Source organism: Gadus macrocephalus, chromosome 18, assembly GCF_031168955.1.
Source record: "Gadus macrocephalus chromosome 18, ASM3116895v1".
Classification (NCBI taxonomy): Eukaryota; Metazoa; Chordata; class Actinopteri; order Gadiformes; family Gadidae; genus Gadus; species Gadus macrocephalus.
The window spans coordinates 4,027,226-4,054,125 of NC_082399.1; the positions used below are offsets into that span (position 1 = coordinate 4,027,226).

The following is a 26,900-nucleotide window of genomic DNA, read 5'->3' on the forward strand; positions in this document are numbered from 1 at the left end:
GTCACGCAATATCCAGAGCTTGAGGTCTCAATCATGGGATATTGGCCAGTATCCCCAAGTAGCAAACCAATCAAATTGCTTAATCTCAGAAGGTTCACGTGTAGCATACATTGGCATCCATACATACATATACTAAATATATATACATATATATACATATATATATATATATATATATATATATATATACATTTCATATGACAGAATAAACTAAGCATCCTCGCAGCTCCCATTAGCGTAGGACCCAGACCCCCCCCCCCCCCCCCCAAACGGGCCCCGGGGGGTCCCCACCTTGTCGTAGCTGCTGACCCCCAGGGTCGGCAACGCGGCGGCCAGCAGGGCGAACACCCAGCCCGCCGCCATGACGACGCAGGCGTGGCGCAGCCGGATCTTGCGGTCCAGGCGCAGGGCGTTGGTGATGGTGTGCCAGCGCTCCAAGGTGATGGCGGTCAGAGTGAACACCGAGAGCTCACTGGCAAACACCTGGACACACACACACACACACACACACACACACACACACACACACACACACACACACACACACACACACACACACACACACACACACACACACACACACCCAGACACGTACACATGTAAACACCTGGGGACACACACACACAAACATGCAAACACACACACACACACATGGATACACACACAGACACACACACACACAAAAACATGTAAACACACAAGCACACATGGAAACACCCATGCACACACACGCACACATGAAAACACAGACCCACATGTAAACACACATACACACACTAAAACACAGACACGCAAACACACACACAGACAGACAGACGAACACGCACACACAAGCACACGCACACACATGTAAACACGCACGCAAACACAGACACAGGCAAATGAACAGGCTCACACACACACACACACACACACATCTAAACACAGATAGACACACACATGCACACACACACACACACACACACACACACACACACACACACACACACACACACACACACACACACACACACACACACACACACACACACACACACACACACACACACACCGTGAAGAAGCCGGCGATGTTGCAGCCGTAGTCCATCTGCCAGGCAATGGCGTGGTTGAAGTACTGCCCCCGCGTGACCATGTCCCCCATCGCTATGACGACCAGGTACACGCCCATGCACAGGTCCGCGAACGCCAGGTGGCACATCAGGAAACGAGGGACGGTGAGCTTGGCCCGGCTGGCTGGGTGAGGGGGGTGGGAGGGAGACGGAGAGGTGGGGGGAGGCAGCGGGAGGGGGAGGGGGAGGTGGGAGGGGGGGAGGCATTGGGAGGGAGAGGTGGGGGGGAGGGGGAGGGGCAGATGGGACGGGGTGGGAGGGAGACAGCGGGTGGGGGAGGGTGGGGGAGGGAGGGAAAGAGGTTTTGTTACAGTTCGCTCAAACACACATTAGAGGGAGTCGCACAGGATACCCCAACAGTCGGTCGTTTTTCCAGTCGGACCCCATCACCTTCGCCCGAGACCTCCACCCTCCCCATCCAGTCGGACCCCATCACCTCCACCGAGACCTCCGCCCTCCCCATCCAGTCGGACCCCATCACCTCCGCCCGAGACCTCCACCCTCCCCATCCAGTCGGACCCCATCACCTCCACCGAGACCTCCGCCCTCCCCATCCTGTCGGACCCCATCACCTCCACCGAGACCTCCGCCCTCCCCATCCTGTCGGACCCCATCACCTCCACCGAGACCTCCGCCCTCCCCATCCTGTCGGACCCCATCACCTCCACCGAGACCTCCGCCCTCCCCATCCTGTCGGACCCCATCACCTCCGCCCTCCCCATCCTGTCGGACCCCATCACCTCCGCCCAGAACCCCAGCCCCCCCAGGTCACCTAGCAGCACTAGCAGCACCGTGGCGTTGCCCAGCAGAGCCAGGAGGGAGATGACCCAGATGAGGACCCTGAGGGGGGACGTCTCCATGATGTCCGTGCAGGGGTTCAGCGCGTCGGGCTGGGGGTTGCAGGACTTGGTGCAGTGGGTCTGGTAGAACTTCCAGTTTATCGGCAGGTGGGCCTCCGGCTGTGAACAGATGGAGTCCCACTTGGACCTGCGGCCGACACACACACACACACACACACACACACACACACACACACACACACACACACACACACACACACACACACACACACACACACACACACACACACACACACAGGTAAAGAGATACACACAAACCAACATATGGATAAAGAGATACACACACAGACAGGTAAAGAAATACACACACACACAAAGATAAAGAGATACACACACACCAACACACAGGTAAAGAAATACAAAAAGGTAGAGAGATACACACACACACAAACAGGTTAGAGATACACACACACAGACAGGTAAAGAGATACACACACACACATATGAGGGGCCGTTTAGGACATAACTAATTGAGACACTCTCACACACATACCTATGAAACACTCTTACACTCACTACTGAAACGCTCACACACTCACTACTGAAACACTCACACATACATACATACTCGTCTGAAACACTTACACATACATATGAGAAACACACACGCATACATACATACCTCTGTGGCATATACACATACATATGAAATGCTTACATTCATACAAGTGAAACATTTATACGTATCTATCTGAAACACTCATGCAAGCACATATTTGTATAAATGTTTCAAATGTATGAATACGTTTTTCAGTTATATGTATGCATACTCTTACATGAGGATGTGCAAGCGTTTCACATGTAGTATTCATACCAGTGATTTCAGTAGTGACGGTGAGAGCGTTTCAATAGTGAATGTAAGAGTGTTTCATAGGTATGTGTGCATGAAATTCCAAGGTCAAGGTCGGCATTTAAACCGGAAGGCGGGAACAAAGAGTGCATTTTTGAACAGCCAGAGCGCGCCAATTGCTTAGATTGTCTGAAATGTCACGCTCTTCACCGTTGGCTTAGAAACCGGCACTCTTTGTTCCCGCCTTCCGGTTTAAATGCCGACCTTGACCTTGGAATTTCATGCACACATACCTATGAAACACTCTTACATTCATTTATACAAATATGTGCTTGCATGAGTGTTTCAGATAGATACGTATAAATGTTTCACTTGTATGAATGTAAGCATTTCATATGTATGTGTATATGCCACAGAGGTATGTATGTATGCGTGTGTGTTTCTCATATGTATGTGTAAGTGTTTCAGACGAGTATGCATGTATGTGTGAGTGTTTCAGTAGTGAGTGTGTGAGCGTTTCAGTAGTGAGTGTAAGAGTGTTTCATAGGTATGTGTGTGAGAGTGTCTCAATTAGTTATGTCCTAAACGGCCCCTCATACACACACGCATATATATAAAGCGATACACACACAGACAGGTAAAGAAATACACACACACATACAAACACACACACACAAAGATAAAGAGATACACACAGAGATCCACACACGCAGACACAGGAATTGAGATACACACACACAGTTTTAGAGATACACACACAGGTATAGAGATACACACACACAGTTTTAGAGATACACACACACACACAGCTATAGAGATACACACACACGTATAGAGATACACACACAGAGGTATAGAGACACACAAACACATATAGAGATACACACACAGGTATAGGGATATACACTCACAGGTATAGAGATGCACAAAAATGCACACAGATACAAACAAACACGGATAATGATATACAAACTAACACACATTTGCAGCTCCAGACACACACACACACACACACACACAGGTCCAGACACGAACACACAAACGCACATGAATACAGATACACAAACAAACACACACACATTTATAGATACACACAAACACACAAAAACGTATGCACACCGATTCAGTTTTAACAATGCAACAAAAACATTATCAAAATAAAGATCATGATTCATTATGATTCATGAATTGCTTAATAACAAAAGACAATATTGATGGAATCCTTCATCACTTATGTCCATATTTTAACTGGATTTAATCCCCCATTATGAACGGTTGGGTGACCCCCTCCCGTCCCCACGGACTGCGGTGGATTTCCCATGATGCATTACTTGCTGTTGGAGTCGAGGAAGGCGCAGCAGTGCCAGTGATAGGTGAGGTTGGCGTGCCGGAGCCGGCCGAACAGCGGAGGCAGCGTCCGCAGCTGGCGGGCGTTCTCCGCGCCCAGCGTCTCCAGGCCCTCCAGGATGGACTCGGGCAGCGAGCGGACCGCCGTGTTGGACACGTCCCTGGGGGATCCCAGAGGGTGACCCTGTTAGAGACCCCGACTCCAGGCTGGACTTTACCCCACGAATACTCCCTGGATATCAAGTTCACACCCTGCTTGCTGAAATACACACACATGGGGTCGGCTTAGCTCAGGAGGTAGACCGAAGGGTTGCAAGTTCGATCCTCAGTTCCCCTTAGCTGAGTGTTGATGTGTCCCTGAGCAAGACACTTAACCCTAACTGCTCCTGACAAGCTGGCCGTCGCCTTGCATGGTTGACTCTGCCGTCGGTGTGTCTATGTGGGTATTAAACGATGTAAGTCGCCTTGGATAAAAGCGTCTGCTGAAGGCCGTCGACTCTTAGCAGATTTCTAATTCAGTCGTGAGGATAGAATAGAGAACAGATTCTATCCTCTGTTTTTCGTGAATTTATTGGGTATTTGAGTTCATTATCCTAATCGTCGTTTAAGATTAGAGTTGAATAAAGGGAAAGTTCCATTAAAGGATAGGAAGTAACTGAATTATGTTTGACAGGCTATATCAAAGGGAAGATAATCTGGTACCAACGTTTTGTGAATATCACGTTTAAATAATTCTGAGCTGAATCTTGCTAGTAGCCTACAGCTACATTATAAATACGCAGACACAACACGTTCCTCTCTACAGTTAACTTCTTTCTTTATAATGGAATCACTAAATATCTGCAAACAGTTTTGAGTCCACGACTTAATACCTAAAAGCATGGTTTATCTTTTCAGCAAGTTTTGTCAGAGATGGCTTGGTGTTCATCAAACATTTGTAAAGTGGTAATAGCATGGTTTATCCAAGGGACAACAGAATCATCTCATTACACTGAAAGGAAGTGAAATAGACTGCAATGGTCCAACCTTGATGACAACTTCTATTCCTGATTACAACAATCGGTAAAAGCTGGCTCGCATGGAGGTGTGGGTCAGGCATGCACTGTGATGTCAACACGCCAAACTCAGAGTGTCATCTCAAGCAACCCTAACTTCCTTTTCTACCCAAATTACCTGTCCTTCGTTTGAAGGTTTCTGCTATGTGAACCGGCCTCACGTTATCAGAGCTGAGCTCATCGCCTTTTTAAAATACACTTTGAAAGGTTGGACTAAATACGATGGGATTAGTTGGGGTGCATCAATAAATGCCAAATCCATCCCAAATACAGATTAACCACTAAATGTAGCACAAATGTGTAGATTAGCTATGGATCATTGGCAGATGAGTGTTAGTGTGTATCACATTTTCTCATGTACTTAGAAACATCAAGCCGCATTGTAAAGCATGAATAATCATCAATCTGCTCCAGGAGATATCATGAAGAACGAGAATGTTCACAGACCACGCTGATGAGGTGACATTAGAACGCATTTTCCCTCCATTAATCCGCTAAGAACAGGAGCAATAACCAATGGTTCCTGAACTTAGTTGTAGATCTTCCATTACAACAACAGATGGCAACAAAAACTCACAAACGGAGATTCAGCGGAGGAGCAGAACGGCTGCTCGGACAGACAACGGACACTTTGCCTCGCGCATTGGATCGTAACCGTCTTACAGTCTCGTTATGTTCATCGCAAATGTTTGCCTTATTCAAAGGACGTTTTAGCAAGTATCGGCTAGCTACCTAGTTAAACACAGGGGTTACATTGGTAGACTGTCTCGCCAAAGATAACACTAGCTCTTGTCTTCCCATTGCTAGAATATATAGAATATACATAATTTATAATAACATTCAAATGTAAATTTGGGACCCCTCGATAGTTCATCGTACGTTCTCCTCCATGTTCTCTCTACACCGCAGTGGGAGTGGCCTCTTCTTGAAATGCAATATTCAAGAAGAGGCCACGCCCGGATCATTAATTGGTTCAATTCCAATCCTAATTGGATGATCATTTAGATTAGCCTACAGTGATTGGCCGGTTCCGTTCCCCAGAAGACTGCGCCATGTGTGGCGCAGTCAGAGGGACAGACGCTCACCCTACTCACAGTAACGTCAGTCCTGCAGACCCGGAGAAGGCATTGGGGTGGATGGTGGTGAGCTGGTGGTTGCCTGTCAGAATCCTGCAGGAGGGAAAGCACAGAGAAGCAGAGGGAGGAGAGGGGAAGGACAGGCCGAACGTCCACGCCAAACAAGACAAGAGACAGAGAGAGGGGGGAAAGGAGGAGGGAAGGAGAGGAAGAAACAAAGGACAGAAATAAAGAACGAAAGAACGAAAGAAAATCAAGAGAATGTAAGAATGAAAGATGGCGAGCTGTAGGAATTGGAGAACATCAGTAAGGAAGAATGTCAGTCAGGAAGAGAGAAGAAGACTGCTGTATTAATGTTTGGGTGTAGTTGGGGTGCAGCCGTCTGACTCACAGTCGTATCAGCTGGGTGTCGTTGAAGGCGTCACTCTCCACCTCTGTGATGCCGTTCCTGGTCAGCTGTCTACGGCGGGAGGGGAAGCCACGTTGGGTCGTAAGCGAGCAGGTTTGAACACGACAGGAGCTGATGTATTTTTTTATCACGGAAAAACAGAGGATAGAATGTAGGCTCTATTCTCAATAATATATTCTCTATTCGGGAGGATAGAGTCTATCCTCTATTCTATCCTTACGACTGAATTAGAAACTCGGTAAAAGACCAACACTTCAGCAAGGAGGATGTGAAATTGATGTCCAGGGATCTCAGCGGAAGGATCATCCGTCAAATCAATCCCGCCGGCTGCGGAGGGAGGGACGGAGAGTCCCGCCTCCAGGAGGGGACAGATGATGTGGAGCAGGCTCAGAGGAGCAGGCTCAGAGGGCCTCTTACATCTCATCGATGGTCCACGTGCAGAGACCCCTGAAGGCGTTTCCGGGGACCCTCTGTAGGAAGCTGTTCTCGTCTAGGACCCTTGGGACATGGAGCAGGACGGACTGAGGTGTCAGACCGGGCCCCGCGAGGATCAGCAAATCAAGGGCGACCGATACACTAACAATGAGTCTAAAATGGTGTGTTCGCACAGACAAAATGGTTGCCTTGCGACCGTGTGTGTGTGTGTGTGCATGTGTGTGTCTGTGTGTGTATGTGTGTGTGTGTGTGTGTGTGTGTGTGTGCTCGTGTGTGCATGTGTGTGAGTGCGTGCGTGCATGCTTACAGCAGGAATCCCGATGTAGTAGAGAGGATTCTGCTGAAGTCTGGGAAAACCTCGAGGCCGGTGTTTGAGATGGTTCTCCACAGCAGAACCATGAACAGAGACACCAAAATGATTACAATTTCAAACAGTGGTCTGTCTGCAATATGGATATTGGTCTTCTTTCAATACACTGAGTCGGCCTCAACTGACTATGTGATGCATTCAATTTCGCCACAACCTGCAGCACCTCATTCACAAAATAAATGTCCTCTGCTACTACAGTAAGCACATACACAACTAGTACATAAGGATGGGTCTTTAACTGTTGAAACTCACCCTGCCACAATCCTAACATCGACTTTGAATACACTTCAAACAATCAAAAGTAACATTTGAAATAGATGCAGATTGGATTTTTACCCTGCCCTTACGATATATATATAATATATATACATATATTACATATACAACCCTCAACCTATATATATATATTACTAGCAGGCACTAACAGGCATCTACAGGCACTAAAAGGTATAACTAGGTACTAACAGGTACTAACAGCTACTAACAGGTAGTTAGTACCTGGTAATAACAGGTTCTAACAGGTACTAACAGGTAGTACTAGGTACTAACAGGTACTAACATATACTAACAGGTACTGCAGCTTGCTCAGGCCTCTGAATGCAGAGCTGTGGATGCTCTTCAGGTGCTTCGACTTGGTGATGATGCTGGTGGGAAAACACACAAATAAAAATACACACGCACACATACACACCATCACAATAACACGCAAGCACACACACATACACATGTATACACGCACACACTTGTCAACACACATGCACGCACGCTCACACACATACACACACAGACACACAAAGGTACGAACACACACACAAAAGTATGGACACACACACACACACACTCGCACACACACACACACGACGGCACACGTCCATACAAACACCATTCATAAAGGGAGAGGTGATTAGCTGGATGTCGGGCCTAAGTGTTGCTGTGCTGTCGCTGCATGGCTTGGTTCTCCAGCCCACTTACATCTCGTTGAGCGCAGAGAGGTTGGAGAAGGCGTTGGAGCCAATGGTCTCCAACACGGGGTTCTCAGAGATGTATCTGGAAGGAGAACACCAGGCATCAATAAATTAGCAGTTCATCTGACATGTTTGGCTCATCGGTAACCTCAGTGCTTATAAGAGGCTGAACACAAACTAATCATGCACACACACAGAGTAACACACAAAGAGAGAGAGACACACACACACACACACACACAACACGCATTTACAAACACACGCTCTCACAGCCACACACATTCTACACACATGTAAACACTCCCACACATGTACACATGTATGCACACACACAATCACACACATACACACACCCTTCAACTGAGCAAATTAACCAATGGATATAAAAAACATAATGCAATGCTGTCATGTCTTTCTTTTACGAACACTGATACACCAACACAGTCTCACTCCGAGAACGTCAAATACCGACTGTTGGCAAAGGCCCTTTAGCGTCGGTGACTGACGGGAAAGGTACCCTTTTTATTCGCTCGGTGACGGTAAAGGTACCCTTCGGCGTCTTCTGCATACGGAATGGGGGGTGTTGGGAAAAACGGTCTGTCTAGTTACTGGACCAGATGAAATGAGACGGAGAGGTAATAAAGTCTATCGGCACGAGGACCTTGGATTTATTAAGTAAAGTGGCAACGGTTATACAGAGTCATAAAGCGTGAGAAATCGAATATGTCTAAGTCCCTAATCAGCGCTGATGGTTCGTCCAGAGCTTCGCCTCCGTGGAAGGTCTGCTGCAGAAGAAGGGCTGAGTTCCTGTGTGATACACTCTTATGCTGTATCTTCCTCTCGATGAGGTGTGTGCGTTTGAGATGTGTATGGTTCTGTGTGTCTTTGGTTGACCTTGCCTCCCAGGCCCTAGTGTATGCATGTATATCTTCTTGTGTTCTTCCTGACGGGGGAGAGCCTCACAGAGTCTCCTGCTTGTGGCCCTCCCGTTCTGAGGATGAAACGGTGCATTGTCTGAGTGTTTACCATTTGCCGGGAGGAGAGATGGGGCCTTGGTTCTGGCCTTCACCTGACCATGTTCTCATGTGTGTGTTATGTGTTAAAAATTGACTATATTGTAACGTGACTGCCATGTGTTGTGCTCCTCAAGCTAGGGTGGGAGTTAGCTATATTTATAATGTACATGTGATGTGCTCAGCAGGTTATTTTGCCCAACAGGGGTGCCTCACTACGTCTCTAATAGACGCTGTGAGCATCTTTCCTATTGGATAGTTTTTAGGATATTCTTCTGTGAAAATGGCGGACATACTTTTTATCCTGGGTGGAAAATATGATATTTTAGCATAGTTAAACCATTAAAAGTGTTTATGTAAACATTTTTAGCGAGAAATGTGCATTTTACTTTCATAATCGTCGTTCGGCGAACGTGAAGGATGTTTGGTTTGATAGATATGACGAAGAATATTTCATCGGGCGATAATGGCCGGCGTACAGGCATCCCGGGCTCACGAAAATAGGTGACATTGTCACGTTATTTAATCTATTGAAACGTGATCAGGTACACGTATTTCTAAATGTTCGTGTCAAAAAGCACAATTTTCAAACTCATGCATATCAATTGGAAGTATTTGTCGTGATTTGTCACTAAGCACGACTTCCATCTAATGCCGCTTTTCCACCGCACATGTAGCTCGACTCGACACGACTCGACACGACACGACTCGACACGGTAGCAGCACGGGTGCTTTTCCACCGCAAATAGTACCTCCTGGACGTGGGCGGGGTCGGCTGCGCGAAAGGGCCGTGACGTATTTGTGTACGCGACGCAAACAACACATACGCAACCCACACATGGACAGAACCCACATAACAACAATGGAGGACATCGATCGCATTACTATTATTAGCTGGCATGTTGAAGAAGTTGGAGAAGTGGAACATGTTGGCTGCGGCGCTGCTATGGATGTTACCAGCATGGTTTCCATGTCGCTCTCGTGACTTCGTCACACTCTCTGGCCAATCAGTCGCCGGCCGTCTGCCGACGTCACCTTTTAGCATCGGCTCAGCTCGCTTGGAACCTAGAGCGAGTAGGTACTAGAAAAAGCAGCCACTTCAGGTACCAGATACCATGGTACCGCGGTGGAAACGCAAAAAATGCGAGCTGAGTCGAGTCGTGTCGAGTCGTGTCGAGCTGGTACCATGCAGTGGAAAAGCGGCATAAGGGACAATAGGGAGAAAGCTCCCGGACAGAACCTTATGCCGCTTTTCCACTGCATGGTACCAGCTCGACACGACTCGACACGACTCGACTCAGCTCGCATGTTTTGCGTTTCCACCGCGGTACCATGGTATCTGGTACCTGAAGTGGCTGCTTTTTCTAGTACCTACTCGCTCTAGGTTCCAAGCGAGCTGAGCCGATGCTAAAAGGTGACGTCGGCAGACGGCCGGCGACTGATTGGCCAGAGAGTGTGACGAAGTCACGAGAGCGACATGGAAACCATGCTGGTAACATCCATAGCAGCGCCGCAGCCAACATGTTCCACTTCTCCAACTTCTTCAACATGCCAGCTAATAATAGTAATGCGATCGATGTCCTCCATTGTTGTTATGTGGGTTCTGTCCATGTGTGGGTTGCGTATGTGTTGTTTGCGTCGCGTACACAAATACGTCACGGCCCTTTCGCGCAGCCGACCCCGCCCACGTCCAGGAGGTACTATTTGCGGTGGAAAAGCACCCGTGCTGCTACCGTGTCGAGTCGTGTCGTGTCGAGTCGTGTCGAGTCGAGCTACATGTGCGGTGGAAAAGCGGCATTAAGGAGCTCCGTACAGAACATTTATTGTTAAAAATTGTCTGTGATAACTAAGAATATGACAGCTTTTCCAGTCTCACCAATATGCGCACAGATCGCACGGTTTGACACTTTCAAGATGCGTGCAGTAGCCTACATACGCCCAATGACCATTTCGTGTGCATACGATACGCAAAACCCAGCATTAACTACTGTGGAGGGCGGATACGTCCATTTCGCGTGCATATGTGCATATGATACGAAAAACCCAGCATTAACTGAATGGGAGATGCAATATTTTAGGACATATTCACCATTTAACGTGTTTCTAATGACATTTCTAGCGAGAAATGTACTTTTCCCTTGAATAATCCTCAGTCAGTGAATGTGTATGATCTTTATTAATCTTTATTATCTGAATGGGAAATGCAGCTCACGTGTTTCCTGCTTTTGTGTTATTAAACCGTTACTTTATGTAACTTTTAATGATATCATCTTGTTAGAAACACGTACGTTTTCGTGAACACTGCATTACGTCGCATTTCAACATAAAATAGCGTGTTATACACACACACACACACACACACACACACACACACACACACACACACACACACACACTGCATTTCGCTGCCAAATAAATAAATACTAAGGCAGAATAAAGAATAAATTAATTCATTATCATTCAACTTCAACATGCGTTATTACAGTATAGTGGTGGAGGGATGACGTGTGTTGGCCAACCCGGAAGTGAGCGTCGCCCTGGGTTCCCTTGACAAAAAGCCAACGGGTTTTTCCATTTGATTTTGGATTATTGCAGAAAAATTAGCATCTTTGAAGCACCTCCTCAAAAACTGAAAATAAATAAAAAGAACTGTGCTCCAAAGAAAGAAATGTAAACCAATGCATTCCGAATGGGAGTGTTTCTCCGATTTTTCCATGCTACACAGAACGAAATGTAAACCCATGCAAATAAAGACTTCATGGTCATAATCATTTAAATATCATTAATCTCCTGAGGGTGGTATTCTATTTTTTTCAACGGGGCTGAATCCAGTCACTTGACCGTCATGGTTGCTATGGTGGTTGCTATCCACCAGCCCCTCTAATCCTTACATGGCTCTAAAAACCACGCGGCAAATGAGCTGCCGTAAATTGTGTTGTTTTTGTCGTAAACTAGTGTCCGATGGTTAAAAAATAGACGGATATTCCAAGGTATCCTTAAAAGGCAGCTTGGATGTTTTTATTTTCTGCAGTTTAGACTTCTTCTATAACCTATTTTTGAAAGCAAAACACCAAGCTCATTGATTTAACGAGGCAGGGTTATTTGAAACAATTTATTAAATAAATATTTATGAGAGGTCATTCCTTCTCCTGAGTTTTCTTCCTATTTATGTCTAGTGTACAACCCTACTGTCCACAAGCATCACCCCCCCCCCTCCCCATATGGATTTGGAGAATTGTTGCCACGTCCCAGTGGTGGAGGTATCATATATATGAAAGAGGGCATTCAATTATACTACAATGATCAATTAGGAGGCCGAAGCCCTAAAGGAAGTGATGCAATAGGTGACTGGGTCGACGACATTTAAGTAAGCTTTACTTTGAGGTCTCTTATATATCAAAGGGGGTCTCATAGGACGCATACGCTTCAACCTGTGGCTCCGGCCCTACAGGAAATGACTCAGCAAGTGCTCCATCTCGTTGCACCTGCACCCAGCGGCTCGCTTGCAAGATTTTGGCCTGAAGTTATTCCCAGACCTACACCGTAGCCATCCAACCTGCATATCTGAGAATCAGGCCTCTCTTTAATGATGACAAAATGTATGAGAGAAATACACATTAACTTTTGACTCATAAGCGGCGTGGTGCCGGCTCCTTTTGACCTTTTGACCCCAGACTTCTGGGGGAATAGCTGAATCAATTCATTAGTCAATCAAAAGCATGTAAATATCTTTCCGGTGGCGTAAGAGGGAGAACAAGGTGTCCTTCAACATCTACGCTTCCAGGCGATTGCAACGGTGCCACACATGAGCATATTCGAACATGTTTAATGGTAGTAATTAGCTGTCGAAATTGGAGGCCTTAATCAATAATGAGCAGCTATTGATTTGCTTCCCGATAGAAATTTGTGACAAATGACATGTTATTTAGCCTCTACACGTTGAGTTGAGTCCAATGACACCAAGCATGACACTCTAGAAAATGGTAACATGTATTTTACATGGTACACCTAGGTCTAGGACATGATCTCGGTGTAGCAAGAGGGCAAGCTTGATCTCATTGGACTCAGCTTAACGTGTAGATGCTAAATAACATGTAATTTGTCAAAAATCTCCATCGGGAAGCAAATCTATAGCTGGTGTGGCACTGTTGCAATCGCCTCGAAACGTAGATGTCAAAGGACACCTTGTTTGCCCCGTTACGTAACCGGGAAGATATTTTCATACTTCTAATGAATTGATTCATATTTTAAGGTTCTCGGAGTGAGACTTTAAGTGGCTGCAGCAGAAGTGTTGAGACGAAAGATGATATCAAGACATTTATAGAATATTCCCATTCACATTATGATTCTTCGTCATAACATCCGACCAAACATCCTTTACAGTCACCAAGCGAGGATTATGAAAGTCCAGGCCCCCCCTTCCGGCACTCGGGGTCCGACTGGGCCAAGTTTAGGGCAGGAAGGGCCCCCCATTCCGGCCCTCGGGGTCCGACCGGGCCAAGTTTCGGTGCGGGGGTCCCAGTTAGGCCTTAGAATAAGGTATTCAAATTTCAGGGCGGTAGGACCTTCCTATCTCAAAAACTGTTTTTCCACCACATTCTGAACCATTAGGTCTTGCAGGTAACACTTCTGAGGGGCTTTGTCCTTTAGGCCGAAGCCCTAAAGGAAGTGATGCAATAGGTGACTGGGTCGACAACATTTAAGTATGCTTTACTTTGAGGTCTCTTATATATATCAAAGGGGGTCTCAAAGGACGCATACGCTTCAACCTGTGGCTCCAGCCCTACAGGAAATGACTCAGCAAGTGCTCCATCTCGTTGCACCTGCACCCAGCGGCTCGCTTGCAAGATTTTGGCCTGAAGTTCTTCCCAGACCTACACCCTAGCCATCCAACACGCATATCTTAGAATCAGGCTTCTCTTTAATAATGACAAAAAGCTATTAGAGAAATACACATTCACTTTTTGTTATCTCATAAGCGGCGTGGTGCCGGCTCCTTTTGACCTTTTGACCCCAGACTTCAAAAACGTGGGCACAGGCCAGCTGTGACTACATACATTAAGCCACAAATGTACACCTCCATCCCACAAAAAATGGGGACTAGAAACTAACCTCTGTCTTATGTACATTTACCATACTGTGGGAGGTCATGCCCCTTTTCCGGCCTTTTCGAGATAGCTAGGGATGCTAAAATGTTTACACACATTTCCCGGGGCCCCGAGAACGACATATCCGAGATTTGGAGTTCTAGCCCTTAGGGAAAAAAAGTTTTCCCAAATGGACTGTCATTTGGACAAAGCCCCTCAGAAGTGTTACCTGCGAGACCTAATGGTTCAGAATGTGGTGGAAAAACAGTTTTTGAGATAGGAAGGTCCTACCGCCCTGAAATTTGAATACCTTATTCTAAGGCCTAACTGGGACCCCCGCACCGAAACTTGGCCCGTTCGGACCCCGAGGGCCGGAATGGGGGGCCCTTCATGCCCTAAACTTGTGTGCCGGAAGGGGGGGCCTGGACTTTCATAATCCTCGCTTGGTGACTGTAAAGGATGTTTGGTCGGATGTTATGACGAAGAATCATAATGTGAATGGGAATATTCTATAAATGTCTTGATATCATCTTTCGTCTCAACACTTCTGCTGCAGCCACTTAAAGTCTCACTCCGAGAACCTTAAAATATGAATCAATTCATTAGAAGTATGAAAATATCTTCCCGGTTACGTAACGGGGCAAACAAGGTGTCCTTTGACATCTACGTTTCGAGGCGATTGCAACAGTGCCACACATGATCATATTTGAATATGTTTCGGGGTAGTAATTAGCTGTCGATTTTGGAGGCCTTTATCAATAATGACCAGCTATAGATTTGCTTCCCGATGGAGATTTTTGACAAATTACATGTTATTTAGCATCTACACGTTAAGCTGAGTCCAATGAGATCAAGCTTGCCCTCTTGCTACACCGAGATCATGTCCTAGACCTAGGTGTACCATGTAAAATACATGTTACCATTTTCTAGAGTGTCATGCTTGGTGTCATTGGACTCAACTCAACGTGTAGAGGCTAAATAACATGTCATTTGTCACAAATTTCTATCGGGAAGCAAATCAATAGCTGCTCATTATTGATTAAGGCCTCCAATTTCGACAGCTAATTACTACCATTAAACATGTTCGAATATGCTCATGTGTGGCACCGTTGCAATCGCCTGGAAGCGTAGATGTTGAAGGACACCTTGTTCTCCCTCTTACGCCACCGGAAAGATATTTACATGCTTTTGATTGACTAATGAATTGATTCAGCTATTCCCCCAGAAGTCTGGGGTCAAAAGGTCAAAAGGAGCCGGCACCACGCCGCTTATGAGTCAAAAGTTAATGTGTATTTCTCTCATACATTTTGTCATCATTAAAGAGAGGCCTGATTCTCAGATATGCAGGTTGGATGGCTACGGTGTAGGTCTGGGAATAACTTCAGGCCAAAATCTTGCAAGCGAGCCGCTGGGTGCAGGTGCAACGAGATGGAGCACTTGCTGAGTCATTTCCTGTAGGGCCGGAGCCACAGGTTGAAGCGTATGCGTCCTATGAGACCCCCTTTGATATATAAGAGACCTCAAAGTAAAGCTTACTTAAATGTCGTCGACCCAGTCACCTATTGCATCACTTCCTTTAGGGCTTCGGCCTCCTAATTGATCATTGTAGTATAATTGAATGCCCTCTTTCATATATATGATACCTCCACCACTGGGACGTGGCAACAATTCTCCAAATCCATATGGGGAGGGGGGGGGGTGATGCTTGTGGACAGTAGGGTTGTACACTAGACATAAATAGGAAGAAAACTCAGGAGAAGGAATGACCTCTCATAAATATTTATTTAATAAATTGTTTCAAATAACCCTGCCTCGTTAAATCAATGAGCTTGGTGTTTTGCTTTCAAAAATAGGTTATAGAAGAAGTCTAAACTGCAGAAAATAAAAACATCCAAGCTGCCTTTTAAGGATACCTTGGAATATCCGTCTATTTTTTAACCATCGGACACTAGTTTACGACAAAAACAACACAATTTACGGCAGCTCATTTGCCGCGTGGTTTTTAGAGCCATGTAAGGATTAGAGGGGCTGGTGGATAGCAACCACCATAGCAACCATGACGGTCAAGTGACTGGATTCAGCCCCGTTGAAAAAAATAGAATACCACCCTCAGGAGATTAATGATATTTAAATGATTATGACCATGAAGTCTTTATTTGCATGGGTTTACATTTCGTTCTGTGTAGCATGGAAAAATCGGAGAAACACTCCCATTCGGAATGCATTGGTTTACATTTCTTTCTTTGGAGCACAGTTCTTTTTATTTATTTTCAGTTTTTGAGGAGGTGCTTCAAAGATGCTAATTTTTCTGCAATAATCCAAAATCAAATGGAAAAACCCGTTGGCTTTTTGTCAAGGGAACCCAGGGCGACGCTCACTTCCGGGTTGGCCAACACACGTCATCCCTCCACCACTATACTGTAATAACGCATGTTGAAGTTGAATGATAATGAATTAATTTATTCTTTATTCTGCCTTAGTATTTATTTATTTGGCAGCGAAATGCAGTGTGTGTGTGTGTGTGTGTGTGTGTGTGTGTGTGTGTGTGTGTGTGTGTGTGTGTGTGTGTGTGTGTGTGTGTGTGTGTGTGTGTGTGTGTGTATAACACGCTATTTTATGTTGAAATGCGACGTAATCCAGTGTTCACGAAAACATACGTGTTTCTAACAAGATGATATCATTAAAAGTTACATAAAGTAACGGTTTAATAACACAAAAGCAGGAAACACGTGAGCTGCATTTCCCATTCAGATAATAAAGATTGATAAAGATCATACACATTCACTGACTGAGGATTATTCAAGGGAAAAGTACATTTCTCGCTAGAAATGTCATTAGAAACACGTTAAATGGTGAATATGTCCTAAAATATTGCATCTCCCATTCAGTTAATGCTGGGTTTTTCGTATCATATGCACATATGCACGCGAAATGGACGTATCCGCCCTCCACAGTAGTTAATGCTGGGTTTTGCGTATCGTATGCACACAAAATGGTCATTGGGCGTATGTAGGCTACTGCACGCATCTTGAAAGTGTCAAACCGTGCGATCTGTGCGCATATTGGTGAGACTGGAAAAGCTGTCATATTCTTAGTTATCACAGACAATTTTTAACAATAAATGTTCTGTACGGAGCTCCTTAAGGGACAATAGGGAGAAAGCTCCCGGACAGAACCTTAGATGGAAGTCGTGCTTAGTGACAAATCACGACAAATACTTCCAATTGATATGCATGAGTTTGAAAATTGTGCTTTTTGACACGAACATTTAGAAATACGTGTACCTGATCACGTTTCAATAGATTAAATAACGTGACAATGTCACCTATTTTCGTGAGCCCGGGATGCCTGTACGCCGGCCATTATCGCCCGATGAAATATTCTTCGTCATATCTATCAAACCAAACATCCTTCACATTCGCCGAACGACGATTATGAAAGTAAAATGCACATTTCTCGCTAAAAATGTTTACATAAACACTTTTAATGGTTTAACTATGCTAAAATATCATATTTTCCACCCAGGATAAAAAGTATGTCCGCCATTTTCACAGAAGAATATCCTAAAAACTATCCAATAGGAAAGATGCTCACAGCGTCTATTAGAGACGTAGTGAGGCACCCCCCATTCCGTATGCAGAAGACGCCGAAGGGTACCTTTACCGTCACCGAGCGAATAAAAAGGGTACCTTTCCCGTCAGTCACCGACGCTAAAGGGCCTTTGCCAACAGTCGGTATTTGACGTTCTCGGAGTGAGACTGTGTTGGATACACAGACACACACACACACACACACACACACCCACCCACCCACCCACGTTCTCATTAATAATCCGATTTTCTTCACACACACACACACACACACACACACACACACACACACACACACACACACACACACACACACACACACACACACACACACACACACACACACACACACACACACACACACACCTCGATGTGGAGTTCAGTGGGTGATGTCTGCCGCACTCACATAATCCGGAGCGCTGGGAGGTTAGCAAAGGCGAAGTCCTGGATCTTCAGCAGCATGACGTTCTTCATGATCCACCTGGGAGGAAGGGGAGGAGCCAGCAAGATCGTCCGACTTAGTACACGCCCCTTTTGCAAGCGGAACTACGCGCTAGGTCCACTAGCTATCCTCCCAGAGGTTAGCATGTTGTTGGGAACCTACACGTTTGCAACATGCTAACAGCCTAGCAGAGGAAGGTTACAGCAACATGTTAACAACCTACCAGACGTTAGCGACCTGTTGCCAGTCTAAGCAGACCTCAGCTAATCACTGATTGGTCCAACAGGGAACGGTCGCAGTTTTTTGATTGGTTTCCAACACTTTTGTCGGCGTACATTTGGGATGTGAAGCGCCCCTGGTGGAAACACTAACGAGACGGGGCGGGATGCACACACACAGCTCTGCCCAGTGCCCTCTGTCCTCTACACGGATAGGTCTAGGTCTACACGGATCTCTGCAGATGCAGATCTGTAAATCAGCCTGATCCCCATAACCCCACCCTCCTACACCCCCACCCTCTATGTTTTGGTGAGGTGAACATCACGTTCCGTATCACGACAACTCACACACACACGTCCAGACAAAGACTTGCACGCACCCAAACATACATAGACACACACACACACCCACTAACACACATACACACATACACAGACACACAAACACACGTGCATACATAGACACACACAGACACGCGTACACACACACACGCGTGTGCACACACACACACACGCACACACACACACACACACACACATACATTACCCACACACATATACACACACACAAACACACAGGCACACATCCACAAGTGAATGACCACAAACACACAGCTCCTCCCGGGGGACCAACGGGTTCAGCAGCTGTATAGGACCCCCAGGCTCCGTGGGGCCGGAGGCTGCGGGGACAAACACACATGCAGCCGTATCGCCATAGAAACCAAGGGACTCAAAATGGGGGTGTCTGCTGCTGAGGCCTGCTGTGTTTTTTCTGGGAGTGCACGGAGAGCGGGGGCGGGGGCGGGGGGGGTCACAGAAACCCCCCAATGGTTTATTTATTGCTCCATGAAATGCATACACACACTCACACACACACACACAGACACACACATGCGCACACAGACACGCACACACACACAAACTGACATACAAACTCACACACACACACAAACTCTCACACAGACAGACACACACACACATACGGGCATGCTTCCATGCAAGCACATTCACAGTCACACACATTCTGTCTATAGTCATGCATGGATAGAGAAATGAACAATAATACAGACACACACACACACACACACACACACACACACACACACACACACACACACACACACACACACACACACACACACACACAATACTTACACTTTGCTGAGGTGTCTCAGGTTTGTGAAGGTCTCGAGAGACAATCCTTTGATATGGGTCTGGCTGATATTCCTGTCAACACACAAAGGGCCAGTTAGAACTACATCCCCCACAATGCCTCCAAACTGAGTTCCACTCGTTTGGCCAAAACGTGTCTTCCTCTTTTGAGTCCTATAGTCAGGCTCAGTGGAAAACACGTACAAAAGGAATACGTTGTGGAAGTTATTCACCACGGCAGTGTTTCTCCTTTCAGTATGTATGAGCAGGCCCGGTTCCAGAACAGAATGCCTTGGGGTGCATCTGAGATTACAGGGGGTGCACCAGTACTATACTAAAACCAGCTACCCGCAGCCACAGTTCAGACTTCACTTTTTACACAGGCCTTTGTACCAGTAGATAGACAAGCACTTCTGGGTAGTTCTACTGACATGTTGGGACAAAAACATTTACTGTGCCAAAAAGATGGTATCACATCATGTCTTGTGATGTGGAGAACATTTCAGCTGCAACATTAGCTTATTGATATCCAAGCTTTGGATTTTGATATGTGTGATGTGTGAGGTGTAAAAGAAGAACAGAATCCTACACTGAAAAAAAAAGTATGTGACTGCAATGCAAAAAAATATATATATATTATAAATTGTGGCAGGAAATCTGACAAATAATTGTACATTGTCATTCACATTGTAACTTAAAATTAAAACTGATTTTAGCTAAACAAGGAAAGAACACTTGCAAACTTTTAACTTTTTTCTGTATTTACCAAAGGGAACCACTAAATGGCTTCTTGTACTGCCTTTCTCTGTCTTGCAATTATTATTATTACTTCTTGTAACTTTCTACTTGTTACTTTCACAAAAAGTAATCAGTAATAGTGCCTCTTAAAGTTAACATGATTGAAAAATAAATACATACAATCAAAACACAACTGGCAAATATGGGTTCTAATGAACAAAATACATAACTAAAATAAACTGTTGTTGACAGTGCTGCTAGAAAGTATGTGAACCTCTTGAGCCTAATTGGAATTTTATTTAACCATTATGAATTCATTTTTATCAATACCAGTATGTTTTACATTAAATAACTGGTGTGTGTTTATCAATTAAAATAATAAAACAGGATAAAGAAATCCTAATATTAGATTCTCTCTCCTTCTAAAGGTGTATCAGTACAATATTTGATCCAGAAGTATGGACAACAAATCATAGGTATCTTCATAAGAGAGGGAGTTAGTCATCTTCTTCAAATTTAAGGTACTAAATTCTTGAACAAATATCGCTCATACTGCATGGGCGATATTATTTTATGAATTTAGTATAAATTTAGTTTAAATTGGAACGTTGGAATTTTCTCAATAAAATAATCTCTAAAATCTTCACTAAACAAATGCTTCCTACTCCCTTTCAGATAACTGTTTACACATTAATCAAACCAGGGATCAGCTTCTGTAACACCTTGTGAGGGACCGGCGTGGTCGCCCCACGTCTCTGGGATACGGCCAACCAGATTCTGAGAGTGTTGGCAAAAATGAGGGCAATTGTCTCAGGACAAAGAAAAGCGAATTTTTATTTTCTCCAAAAAATTCACAAAAAAATAAAGCAACGTTCCAAAAGAAAAGAAAACGCCTGCATCAGTCAGCAAGCATAAGCTAAGAAAGCATAACATAACATAGCCTAACGAAAACATATGTCTCTCGTACTGGCCTCCCGTCAAGCCAGCACCACCTTCAGCTCCCAAACACCAAATGAGGCAGCCATTAAATAGGGAAATGAAGTGGACCAATCAAGGCCGTATGGGCCAGACCATTAGTTTGGGGAACATTCTGTAGCTAAAGCTACCAATCCTACATAACTGAACAGAAAGTACATTGTGTGAATACAAAATAAACATGACACTAAATAAACAATCACCAAATACATATACCCACACCTTGTGCACAACCTATAGATATTTACAAAACAGCTGTTTTTATCAACACCCCCTGGGCTATCCCCTGATGCCATGATCATGAGCTTCCCTTACCACACTGCCCCCTACCGTGGCGGAAGTCCAATTTTACACCATCCCAATTATAATATATATATAAATATATATATATATACACAATATAATAATAATAATAATAATAATAATAATAATAATAATAATAATAATTTCTCTAATGCGAGACTGTGAGAAGACAGCTGCTACACGTCCACTTAAGATGTAAACAGAGGCTTTGTACCCCTGAGGAGCTCTGAACACGACAGGTGTGAAAGCAAGCGCCTTGCTGAACCATTAGTGTTTAGTGATAATACACTGTAATATAGTGTTAGGGTTAGCGAAATGTCAGATGATTTAATGATACCCTTCAAATACAGAGCAAAAAAAAATATTCACAGACACTTTCACACAAAGGTTTTGCTGAGAAACTGTTGTTATGCAGATTTTTCTAAAAGATTTGATCAAACACCGTGAATAAAATGTTGCCGCTTAGGTTCTGCAGATAAAAAAAGTTTTTTTTACAGATTTTTCCTGGATTCTAACGATCAAACACCTTCAATACAGTGATGATTTAAAAGTTTCGCAGAGAAACACTATTTTTTTAAAGAAATTTTCTGAATTCAACGATTACTGTAAACACCTTCAATAAAGAGACAGAACTAAACGTATAGCAGGGAACCCTAACCCTAACCCTGTTATTTTATAGGTTTTATTAGGGTTGATTAAATACCTTCAATAAAGGGGTGATACTAAAAGCAAGAGAAAGCAGAGAAACACAGTATTTTAGATTTATTTCCTAAAAAAGTACGATATAACTCCTTCCATAAAGCAACTGCGCTAAAAGTTATAAGAGGCAGAGAACCACTTTTATATCACAGATATTTCCTAAATGATTGTGATCAAACACCTTTTATGAAGTTTAGAGACATGCTCAAGATTGTAAAATGTGTGTTTTATTTTGGAAGAAAAACTTAATATAATACAGATGAATATATTATCTGGGTGTGAATGAATGAATGCACTCTCTGCCATTAACTCATTGTGTTGAATAATACATGTTCCACATGAGGCTAAATTAAATATGTAGTTCCTGGTAAAATCAAATGCTGCAGTGCTGCAACACACATGTAGATGTGTATAGAAACAGACTTATAGTGAAGTGCCTTGCATGCATTTGGTCACAATATGACATGGAAACAGTCAAGATAAGATGTCTTATGTATGTGATATCTTAGATATCTTATCTGTTGCTCTGTCTGTCCCTAAAAGCTGTATATTTGAAAATAAACAACTAATCATGCTTCACATTATGCCTCTAAACATGCGGTTTTTCATCATTGGCCTGGCAACATTAAAACCTAACCCTAACCCTGCACATCCCTTACTGGATCCAACATGTATTGACAGTCGTTTGGTCTGACACTCTTAAAGAGAAGTATGCTCTTCAGCTTAGCGTGTTCGGAAGGCATTCAGCGTCAGCATGGCTGGTGGTCCCGACGAGCTCAACACCTGACGCTCCGGACGTCTAACCGGTTCAAACCAGTTATAATCCTGTTGACCTCTACCAGGTCAGTCCAACATGACCGGAAAACCTTTGATAAGAGCGACTGATGTCAGGTCTGTGAAGTTTGTGAGCGATAAAACAACAAAAACACCATCAGGTGTTCTACAGCGTCCATGTCTTTTAGTGAGCGTTTGCAGTGACCTTGATTAGCTCTAAAATGACACATTAAATCTTAGTGAGCATGACGCATGCATTAAGATATTCACACGTGTTTGTGTGTGTGTGTGTGTGTGTGCGTGTGCTGTGTGCGTACGTGTGCGTGTGTGCGTGCGCGTGCGTATGTACTCACAGGGTGACGGTGGTGTGCGGGCTCAGAAGAGGGCATCTCCGTGATGTTACCAGCCAACGCACTCCACGGTGCCGGACCCCTGAACCACGCAGGACTGGGCCCCCTTCATCACCGTCATCACAGTCATCGTCATCAGCGCCATCTTCCTCATGCTCGGGGCTGACTCCCTCATCCGTGCGGGTCTGCGGCGGTCGAGGTCCCGGACTGTTGGCTACGGTGCGTTGGCTGACGGCGTTGTTGTGGGTCAGAGTCTTGTCATCCCTCCCCCTTATCCCCGTGGCCTTGCCGGCCCCAGCGCCAGGGTTTTATGGCGCCATGTGCTGGGGCCTGGTAGTGGGGCCCCTCCCTCCCATCTCCCAGATGAACCCCCCCCCCCCCCCCCCCCCCCTCTCCCAGAGAGACCCCCCTCACTCCATCTCCTCACTCTCCAGAGAGACCCCCTCACTCCATCTTCCAGAGACAGCCCCAGTGTCAGAGGTGGAGAGGAGATGAGACCTCTCTCGGGAGAAGAGACGCATTCCTTCCTGACAAACTTAACGACGCTCATTAAGTGTAGCGTACACATTGTTTTTAATTTGTGTTACTCTAAGCATTGTAGCTTCTTCTAAGATGTTTCACACTTGTTTGTTTTTCCTTGAATGCACCGAGCGCTTGTCTATTCCATGATTAACCGAACGTCTTTTCAACAGTATTCGTTATGATTGTTTTCCATTTAAGCATCCGTTTCACTCGCAGAATGCAATTGATACTTGATAATAACACACTCATTTCTGTTGATTCTATTCAAATGTATTCATGCCTAAAATATCTGAAAACTATTTTGTCTCTTGTTTCAGTTTATTCCTCAACTAAAACTTTTACTGTCTGCTGAAATAGTGTTTATTGTCAGTGTCTTTGTGTGTGTGTGTGTGTGTGTGTGTGTGTGTGTGTGTGTGTGTGTGTGTGTGTGTGTGTGTGTGTGTGTGTGTGTGTGTGTGTGTGTGTGTGTGTGTGTGTGTGTGTTTAGAGAGAGTTTGTGTGTAACACTGTGGGAACTTCATGTGTTGGTACACTTTGTGACTTATTTGTGCGCAGGAAGAGAAGTACAGCTTGAGCTCATGACATGACCACACACACACTCTCCCACAGTCCTGCCCTACACACACAGACACACAAAGAAACACACACACACAACTATCACTCAGACACATGGACATACACAAACTATCTCTCTCACACACATATACTCACTCTAACTCACACCCACACATTCAAAGACACAAACACACAAAACTATCTCTCAATACCATGGACATACACACATACACAAACTCAAACTATCCTTTTCAACACATATACACATTCTGTAGCTCACAACCAAACATACAAAGACACAAACACACCCACACACAAACGTCTCTCTCGAACAAAGACACACAGAAGACGATACAATAAGGGAGAGAGGGTGCAGGTGTTAAGACATAAAGGGAGATCTGCCACGAAAACAAGGCCATTATCTCCTCCCCTGATAAAAGGTATCTACTTATGCCTTCTGCACCTGTGGAGATTAAAAACAGAAAAACACACACTCAACCAAACACGAGGAACTCTCCAACCCGCATCTGCTTCCCTGAGTGAACACTCCTCAAAGTGAACCACTCCTATCAGGAACAGCAGTGGAGACCTCGCCATCTGCCATCTTTCTTGGCATTGGCGCCGGTTCTCGAACCGCCAACACGCAGCCTGAGGCAGATCGGGCTCCTGTTGCCACGGGATGAGTGTTGTTGCAAATACTCCAGCCTCTAAATATAGCGGCCACCGCGTGGGTGTTTTCGGCGCGCGGCCGCCACCGGGTCAAGGTCGGGCGCCGCGGCGAGGGAAGGGGCGGGACGAGGAAGACGCTGAGATCATCAGACCTCACCAAACCAAAGAACCTGGAAAAACACTTTCACCAAAAGAGAGGCGAAGACAAGAGGGAGGGAGAGGAAGTGAGCGGGAACAGGAGTCAAGGACCAAGTGAAGAGGAGCAGAGAGAGGAGGGGAGAGAATAGAGAGTGGAGTGAGAGAATATATAGATGACTGAGAATATAGAGTGGACTGAAGATAGAGAGAGGAGCGATACAATATAGAGTGGAATGAGGATAGAGAGAGGAGCGATAGAATATAGAGTGGAGTGAGAGAATAAAGAGAGGATTGAGAGAATAGAGAGTAGAGTGAGAGAATGGAGAGTGGATCGAGAGAGAGTGGAGTGAGAGAGTAGAGATATGAGTGAGAGAGTAGAGAGGAGTGCGAGGATAGAGAGTGGATTGAGAGAGTAGTAGCATCTCCTGACGTACGTGCACGCTTGTCTGAACGTGCACACACGTGCACGTGTCAGTGAGTCAATGGTGGGGGTTTGTAGTATAAAGATGGAAGGAAGCAGTAAGCAAATTACACCCTCACCAGTCCTCAGATTGGAGCTCAGAAACGTTTCCCCAAACTGGGTTTCTTCCCTCTGCAGTAACAGCTATCAGGGGAAGCTGACACCGTCGACAGCTTTAGAGCTTTATTCTTCACACTTCCTCTCACTCTCTGGTCTGACCGGTGTCCTCTGGAGTTCCTGTTGACCCGACGATTTAGTAGCTTCAGTACCAGCCCACTCCCCTGCGCTGCTCATGGTTCTTCTGGGAGATCTATTCCTGTAACTGACAGTCCCACTGCTCTCATTCTTCTGGTCAATTGTCCCACGCAGGCGGGTCTTTTGACCATTAACTATTAGGACATTGAGCTCTCTTAGCATTTTAGCTAGGAGAATAAGGTATATTGCACTCCTATCATAGCATTAAAGCTAGGCAGATAAGGTATATTACACACCTAGCTAGCATCATACCATGTGTATAAGGTCTAATACATTCCTAGCATAGCATCATAGCTAGGTGGTTAAGGTATATTACACTACACTCCTAGCATTACAGCTAGGTGGTTAAGGTATATTACACTACACTCCTAGCATTACAGCTGGTGGTTAAGGTATATTACACTACACTCCTAGCATTACTGGTGGTTAAGGTATATTACACTCCTAGCATTACAGCTAGGTGGATACGGTATATTACATTGCACTCCTAGCAATATAGCTAGGTGGATACGGGGTTCCTAGCCATGGACAAATAGGGTCCCCG

General features: G+C 45.1%; 1 protein-coding gene across 1 annotated transcript in view; it reads right to left on the reverse strand.

Annotated features, from left to right (window-relative positions):
• fshr (follicle stimulating hormone receptor) overlaps positions 1-24,057 on the reverse strand; it is a 26,194-nt gene extending 2,137 nt beyond the window's left edge. The window contains 15 exon segments of the mRNA XM_060036635.1: positions 292-483; positions 1,052-1,233; positions 1,882-2,096; positions 4,091-4,267; positions 6,256-6,330; positions 6,629-6,697; positions 7,064-7,144; positions 7,389-7,463; positions 8,021-8,095; positions 8,424-8,498; positions 18,513-18,587; positions 19,922-19,993; positions 23,761-23,786; positions 23,788-23,811; positions 23,813-24,057. Of these exon segments, the coding sequence (XP_059892618.1) occupies positions 292-483; positions 1,052-1,233; positions 1,882-2,096; positions 4,091-4,267; positions 6,256-6,330; positions 6,629-6,697; positions 7,064-7,144; positions 7,389-7,463; positions 8,021-8,095; positions 8,424-8,498; positions 18,513-18,587; positions 19,922-19,993; positions 23,761-23,786; positions 23,788-23,811; positions 23,813-23,932 (1,533 nt within the window). The 5' untranslated portion in view covers positions 23,933-24,057.
• Between the last annotated feature and the right edge of the window lie 2,843 nt (positions 24,058-26,900).